The sequence below is a fragment of the Galeopterus variegatus genome, unplaced genomic scaffold (assembly GCF_000696425.1).
Source record: "Galeopterus variegatus unplaced genomic scaffold, G_variegatus-3.0.2 Scaffold5499, whole genome shotgun sequence".
NCBI classification, from domain to species: Eukaryota; Metazoa; Chordata; class Mammalia; order Dermoptera; family Cynocephalidae; genus Galeopterus; species Galeopterus variegatus.
In genome coordinates this window covers 75,724-84,365 of record NW_007731610.1, presented here as the reverse complement: position 1 = coordinate 84,365, position 8,642 = coordinate 75,724, and the positions used below count along the sequence as shown (strand labels likewise).

The window sequence follows — 8,642 nt, the reverse complement described above, 5'->3', positions numbered from 1 at the left end:
CAATTTTTTTTTTTTTTTTTTTTTTTTGTCTTTTTCCATGTCTGGCAACGGATCGCAACCCTCAGTGTCGCCCCCGTACCGGACCAGGACCGGCAACGGGATCGCAACCCTCGGTGTTGCCCCCGCGCCTCGCTCAGCCAGTGAGCGGGAACCGGTCTGTATGTGGGATCCGAACCCTTGGTGGGAGCGCCGCCGTGCTTCCCAAGCGGCGCACTAGCGCAGTGCGCCACCGGGCCGGCCCAAATTTGATGAACTATTTCAGAAAGAACTCTGATCATTTGAGGCTGATGTAGCTAGAGACATGGATGGGTCAGGTATATGAAGGCCACATGAGGGAATACATTGTGTGTGTTAAAAATAACACTTACATGAAGTATACATTATCCAAAGAAAAGTGCACAAATAAGTATATAGCTTGATGAATTTTCACAAAGTAAATATACCTGTATGTAAAGTGCCCAGATCAAAAAAACAGAACATAAGTAGCATCCCAGAAGCTTCTTTTGTGCTTTCTTCCATTTTCTGACTTCTAATACTGTAATGTACATTACATGTTTTTGACTTTATGAGGGTATTTCAAAAAGTTAATGGAAAAATGAGTTGAAAGATAATACAAATCTTTCTATCAACTTTTTGGAGACCCCTTGTATTATATAAATGGAATCATACAATGTGTGTTCTTTTCATGACTGGCCTCTTTCACTCAATTTTATGTGTATGAGATTTATCCTTGTGTGTAATTGTATCTCTTTAATTCTGTTGCTGCTTCGTGTTCTCCTTGTATGAATATATACTAAAATTTATGTATCCATTCTCTTATTGCTTGATATTTGGATTGTTTCTGTTTGGGGTTATTGTGAATAATGCTGTTATAAACATTCTTATATGTGTCTCCTGGTTCATGTATTAAGGGTTTCTGTCTAGGGGTATATACCTCGGGGTGGAATTGCTGTTATGGGTTATGTACATCTTCAGCTTTACCAGATAATGCCAAGCTATTTTCTAAAGTAGTTGTTCCGGTTTGTCAGCTCACCAGCCTGTTGAAGGATCGTGAACAACGAATGATCAGATTTATGTTTTTAAAAGATCACTCTGGTGGTTATGTAGGGCAGAGTAAGAAGAGATGTAGGGCAACATGATAGGAAACTGTTCTCTGTAAATTTTAAAAAAGACTAAAAGGCTAGCTTTCATTGGTGACAAAAATAATCCTTAACTATCTCCAATATCATAATTGCTGAGATGGTTTCTGTATTATTACCAACAAATGTGTTTTGACATTGATAAGCAACCGACTTCTGTCCCTTATATTTGCCATAGTCAGGATTTGCAAACAAGGCTTGTACGTTTTCTTTGAAAAAATTCATAGAAATTTCATGAGTCTCCATTAAAGCCAGTTTTACAACAAGGGCTTACACAATGTAACACATCCTGTTCAGACCTTAGATGATAGTAGATTTTATAGTAAGTAGTACATTGTAATAATTCATTTGGGTTTGTATGAGTAATTGGGATTGTATAAGTTGTGTTATAATCAAAGAACCTCATAAAGGTATAACTAAAGGTAACTTTTCAAACCCAAATGTTAAGAATTAACTTCTTAGATTTGTGATATATGTCAATATTTGATTATTTATAGTGGTTACTTATGGAAATGACTGAAATTATAGCATGTTTAAATTTGTTTAGGGTTTTTGGAGTCTTTTTTTGTGGTTAAAAACATAACATGATATCTACCCTCTTAACAAATTTTTTAAAGGTGTGTAGTATTGTTAACTATATGCATATTGCTATATGTAATTTGTTTGTGATGCAGAATTTGATATAAGTTCTTATCACTTCCTGTGAACTCACAGATTTACAGTTTGTTTAACTGTAGGTCATAGGTAATTAAATTTGAATTACAAAATGTAGTGACTGACAAAACATGATAATTATGAGCATTTTTATTTTATTTCAGAGTTTTCTTGGAGGCTTTTTTGGTCCGATTTGTGAGATTGATATTGTCCTTAATGATGGGGAAACAAGGAAAATGGCAGAGATGAAAACTGAAGATGGCAAAGTAGAAAAACACTATCTTTTCTATGACGGAGAATCTGTTTCAGGAAAGGTAAATCTTCTGTTTGGCAGAATTACCTAGTTGTAGGATATTAGAATTAATCATCAAAGTGGTTGTCTTTGCTGTTTCTAAATTTGAATGATTTTATTAGAAATGGAAATTTTTTTTTTCTGATGGTCAGCTGAAGTACTTGATTGATTAGAACATTTACAGTATAGATTTTTACCCTGGAAAGGCTTCAGGCACAGTCTCTAAATTTCCTGCAGAATTTTTTTGTGACTATGTGCATCTGTCTAGCTTCAGATGGTTTTTCCAGAACTGGGCTGTGATCCACCCAAGGTTTGTTTCTCCTTTAACAAGTTGAGTTCCAGAGATTGGGAGTAATTCTCTGTTACAGCTTTTTAAAGATTTCTTTCTTATTCTTCATAGCTTACCTCTCTGTACTACTGCCATTGTGTATGTTGGTCTCATTTCTTGGTGCTCTATAGAGGACCTAAGTACTTTTGGAATGTGTCTATGCATGGTCAGATACATTTATAAGGTTCCACTTTTTTTCCCTTTTGATTATCCATTGAAATATAAAATTATTGCTAAACCTTAGGGAATATAATCAATACTTGTTAGTCTGTACTGGGGAATGGTGATATCATAGACAAAAGCAAGCCACAAAACATGTGATACAATTTTTATAACATAAGATATTAAGATTTTTCTTCCCTGCTTGTTAAAGTGATATGTGGTTAGACAGTTTGGGAAATAAAATATGTATAATCCCATCAAATGGAAATAATTCACTGTTAAAATTTGGGTGTGTTTCCTTCTAATATCTCTGCATTAGTTAATGTTTACATATGTGCCATATATTAAGCATACCTTCTACCTATTGTTGGATATTTAAGTAGTTTCTATTTTTCAGACAGTTTTTAGTGTATATCATCATATACTTGGTAATACAGACATCTGTATGTATAAGTTTTTTATCCAAATTTCTGTAGAATAAGGTTATTTCTTTAGAATAGATTCCTGGAGTGCGTTGCTGGGCCAAAAGACATGAATATTTGGAGGGTCTTAATGTGTATTGATCTTGAAAATGTATTTGCATTAAATTACATAGTGTTTTATTTCACCCAAGGCAGCAATGAATATGATCACTTGTAATCTTTGCTATTTGGATAGAAAAAAATGATCTTATTTTAATTTTCATTTCTTTTGTTACTAGATATGTTGAACTTAGTTTTACTTGCCATTTGAGGTTACTTTTTTACTGTATTGTTTATTCTGATCTTTTGCCATATTACCTATTGGTGTCTTAGTGTTGTATCTGAAGTGAATTTTTTGGCTTTCAACTTTACTTCCCTGGTACTCTACCTTTAAAAAAGATGGACAGAAAGAGAGGTCTAAAGGAGAGCAGACAAAATCGTCGAAAGGATGGAACATGTCAAATGAAAGAAGAGTAAAAGTAATGATTGGTCTAATGGAGTGAGGGGTAGGTGGGTAGGAATACCAGTCTAGTCTTCTTACTAGGGAGAGAGTGAACCTGCTAATATTTAAGATATTTCATTTATAGATATGACAAGTAAGTAAATATCTCTCTTGCTAAGTTGTAAGCTCTTTAAAATCAGGGGGTCAGAGTGTGCTTTGTATTCTTCATAAAATACATAGTGTTGATTATATAATAGGTTTTCACTAATTATTTGATTTATTCTGTTTTTAAGTCTAGTAGGGAACATTACATGTCTTATTTAAAGTAATCTCATGTCATCTGGGTCAATTGAATGTTCATGTCTGATGTTTACGGAATTAAGGAAGAGGAGAATGTTTAAGGTAAAAATAAAGCTACTTCAGTGTGTTTTTTTAAAAAAAATAGCTGGTATTCAAATTACATTTTAGATTTGCTAGAAATCACATGTAGACCTAATTCATAACTGTAGAGCATTTAAAAAAATGATAAAATCTGTCATAGGTAAATATTTTCTGTTGTTTAAAAGATATTGATCTCAAATCTGACTGTTCATTGGCCTGAGATTTTATTTTTAACCTTTTTATTGAAAAATAAAACATATGTAGAAAACCACACAAAGTAAATTATTGTAAGGCATATTTTCTTGTAATCACCATTCAAGTCAAGAAGTAGAACTTTGCCAGCCATCCTGTATGTCCTGTCCCAAATGCAACTCCCTCCCCTCAAAAGTAACCAGTCTGCTGACTTGTGTAGTAGTTAACTTTCTTGTGTTTCTTGTTTAGTCTTGCTCATTAAAGAAAAATTAAAAAAAAAAATTTTTTTAGCTTTAGGTTCCCTCTTCATGCCTTTCTTTTCCTTATAATTTATCTGTTGAAGAACCTTATGGTTATGGCAGCTGCATCTAGAGGCTTGATCAGACTCAAATTCAGTTCTTTTGGCAAGAGTATAGGTAGTGGTATGTTTTTTCATTAGGGGTACTTGATGTCTGGTTTTCTTTCTCTTTTTCATTTTTGCAACTGTTGATGCTCAATACCAAGATTGATTTAATTTACTGGGGGTTGCAAAATGGTGGTATTTTTAATTCTGCTTTTTTTTTTTTTTTTTTTTTACTTACTAGATGGAATACATACACAAAGAGATGTTATTCATCTATTGTTTTGTTACCTAGTGGCACAGTTCATATAGAAAAGAAGGAATAAATGCTTGATTCTCCCCCTTCCCCTTTTTGCCTGTTTTTTAAAATAATAAATTGGTTCCTTATCCTCCTCCAGAGGCCAACCATTAATTTTATTTTTCAATAACATTGTGAACTCGTGATTATAAACGTACTTGATGTTTATAAATATTACCCTATTGAAGTTCCAGTTGTATTAATTTTCAATCCTGTGTAACAAGGTACCACAAATTTAACATCCTAAAATAAAACAAATTTATTACCTTACAGTTTTTGTGGGTTAGGAGTCCAGGTGTGAGTTAGCTGTGTCCTCTTCAGGGACTTACCAGGCTGAAATCAAGCTCAGGTTTCAGTCTCCTCCGAAGTTCTGGGTCCTCTTCCAGGCTCACTGGTTTTTGGCAGAAATCATTTGCTCTTGTATTCCTTCTAATTCAGCCTTCATTTTAATGATTTTTTCTGTTATTTCTAATTTCCTGATTTTTCTCACTTTTTTCTAAGATTTTCTTTCTTTTTTTTTTTTCCTTTTTGTCTTTTTTACTGATCGGTAATGGGATCGCACCCCTCGGTGTAGCGCCCGCACCGCGCTCAGCCAGTGAGCGGGAACCGGTCTCCACATGGGATCGGAACCCTCAGCGGGAGTGCCACCGCACTCCCAAGCGGCGCACTCTCCAGTGCGCCACCGGGCCGGCCCTAAGATTTTCTTTCTTAATATCTTTTAATCTGTTTTGAAATAAGTTATAATTTTGATTTGTTTTGTCTATAGAGATGATAATATGTTCCTTCTCTTTTCTTATTAAAAGAAAAAAATGGAATTTGACCTTGCTATTTAAATTGCTCATTAAAAAAAAAAAAAAAAAAAAAAAAAAAAAAAAAATATATATATATATATATATATATATGTGTATGTATGTATGTATACACACACACACACACACATATGCATATATATATATTTACTGTATTAGAAATGAAGACTGAAAATTTTAAAATGCATAGAAAAGAATCTAGATGAATATATATTTAAAAATTAAGCGATTATCTCTAGGGAATGGTGACTGTCCACCATCTTTTATGCCCATATTTCTAGTTGCTATCTGAAACAAGGATTAGTTGTTTTAAAAGATGATCCTGTGATAAATAAAATGAGGATAACTAAGGAAAATGAAAATGTGGTCTGGATTTATAAGAGTAACCTCAAAAGATTAACTTGAGAATGAGCTTGAGGTTTTTAAAGCTAAGGAAAACATTTTAAACATTATATTTGGAATAAGAAGATGAATAAGGAAAGAATATGCTCATTTGGTACATCACTTATTTTAATATAGCAAATGCAAAAGAAAGACCTCAATTTTGCTTTTTTCCCCCCATTAAAAAAAAGCTTTAAATTGGGAAAGGTAGAATTACTAAAAGAGAATGAAAGCTCATTATGGTTAAGGAGTTTTTGAAAACATTCTGGTAACCAGACAAGATGAATACTATGCTATAGTACTAAAAGAATTTGTAGAACTGGTTGCACAATCTATGCCAGGAATCCTTTAGTAATCTTGGAAAATGGGAGCAATTCTAGAATATAGGAAAAGGCCCTATTTTCAAAATAGGGCAAAAAGTTTGTTTCAAGTATACTTAATATTGATTCCTGGCATACCTCTAGAACAGGTTATTAGGTAGATGATTTATGAGCACTTTGAAAAGAAAGCTTGAAAAAGAGGAAGAAAACAAACATTGGTTATCTATGACCTAGCATATGTCACTAATAATAAATTTTGCCATACCAGTCTAGGGTTTCTGAGATGTCCTAGTAAAATAAGAAGACCACTGAGCTGGAGTTGGAAGATCTAGCTTTGAGTTTACTACTGTCTTGGTAGGGAACTCTGGGCAGTCATTTAACTTCCCGGATCTCACCTGTAAATTGAGGAGGTTAGGCTGGATCATTGGTTTCTAAACCTGGCTTTGCATTGTAGGATTCTGTGCATGAAAATCCTTCATATATTAGATATTATCTTGGATCTTGGATCTTGGAGATCCGATGTCCCACCTAAAGAAAGAATAAATTCTTTTTACAATATTCTTGTCATGTAAGCTTCTGTATGCATGCTTTTCAGAGTTTGGAGATTCTGCTTTCTTGGTAACACTATCCAGTATGCTTTTTTTTTTTTTTTTTTTTGTCTTTTTTCGTGTCTGGCAACGGATTGCAACCCTCAGTGTCGCGCCCAGACCGGACCGGTATTTTTTTTTTTTTTTGTCTTTTTTCGTGTCTGGCAACGGATCGCAACCCTCAGTGTCGCGCCCAGACCGGACCGGTACTGGCAACAGGATCGCAACCCTCGGTGTCGCGCCCGCACCTCGCTCAGCCAGTGAGCGGGAACCGGTCTGTATGTGGGATCCGAACCCTCGACGGGAGCGCCACCGCACTCCCAAGCGGCACACTGTAGCAGTGCGCCACTGGGCCGGCCCCCAGTATGCTTTTTAGAGGTATCTCGGGAGCGCCACCGCACTCCCAAGCGGCACACTGTAGCAGTGCGCCACCGGGCCGGCCCCCAGTATGCTTTTTAGAGGTATCAAAAACCTAATCCCTTTTCTGTATAAGAGTTCTCTTTAAACATTTTCCAGACCACTGTCTTGTTTATCCTAAGTCTTCTCTAATTTAAACATACTATCTCCTTTAATTATTCCTTGGGAAACATAGTTGGTTTTGAGTTTAATCACCTGGATTGCTTTCTTTTAGAGAGGGAATTGAGGACTCTGGGATTTATATGTGTCCAGGGATCATGGGAAGAGCCTGGAGCCATATTTAATTGAGAGAGAGAGGAGCTGTTGACTCTTAAAACTCTAAGCCAGTTCTAGGTTCCTGGAAACATTTTATTGCTTTACTGTTCAAATGACTTGGCTATCATTTACATTATCACCTTCAAAAATGAAATACGTGGGTATAAGTCTAACAAAATATGTACGAGGGTACTTAAAAAACTTCACGGAAAGATTAATATTATCTTCTAATTCTGTTTTTCCACAAACTTTTTAAGTACCCTTGTATAACATCTCTATGAGGAAAACTATAAAACTGCTGGAAAAATCAAAGAAGATCTAAAATAAATGGGGAGATAGTTTATGTTCGTGAATAGGAAGACACAGTATTGTCAAGAAGTCTATATTTCCCAACCTGATCTGTAGATTCAACTCAATCCCAATAAAAATTCCAGTGTTACTTTGTGAGTACTAACAAACTAGTTCTAAGATATATATGGAAAAGCGAAAGACCCAGAATAGCCAACACAGTATTAAAGAAGAACAACAAAGTTGGAGAACTGAGACTACCCAACTTTAAGACTTATTATAAAGCTACAGTACTCAAGACAGTCTGGTATTGGTGAAAGAAGAGAAAAATAGACCAATGGAACAGAGCAGAGAACCCAGAAATAGACCCATGCAGATATAGTCAACGATCTTTGTCAAAGGAGCAAAGATAATTTGGTGGCGAATGAATAGTCTTTTCATCAAATGTTGTCCACATGCAAAAATATGAATCTAGACACCTTGTACCTTTTACAAATATTAACTCAAAATGGATCATATACGTAAATGTAAAATGTAAATCTATATAAAACTTACTAGAAAGTCTAGGAGAAAATTGAGGTGACCTTGGGTTTGGCAATGAGTTTTTAGCTGTAACACCAAAGGCATGTAACACCAAAGGAGAAAATGCATTAGTTGGACTTTATGAAAATTAAAAACTTCTGCTCTGAGAAACACAACATTAGGAAAATGAAAAAACAAGCCACAGACTAGGTGGAAATGTTTGCAAAATACATCTAATAAAAGACTCATATACAAAATACTCTTTAAAAAATAGTTCTCCAAGGACTCTTAAAACTCAACAATAAGAAAACAACCCAGTTTCTGGGCCGGCCCGTGGCTCACTCGGTAGAGTGCGGTGCTGATAACACCAAGGC

General features: G+C 35.0%; 1 protein-coding gene across 1 annotated transcript in view; it reads left to right on the top strand.

Moving 5' to 3' along the window:
* Positions 1-8,642, top strand: part of VPS26A (vacuolar protein sorting 26 homolog A (S. pombe)) — a 38,425-nt gene that overhangs the window by 5,962 nt on the left and 23,821 nt on the right. Inside the window, exon 2 of the mRNA XM_008589528.1 lies at positions 1,958-2,107. Coding sequence (XP_008587750.1) covers positions 1,958-2,107 — 150 coding nt within the window. The remainder of the gene's footprint in view (positions 1-1,957; positions 2,108-8,642) is intronic.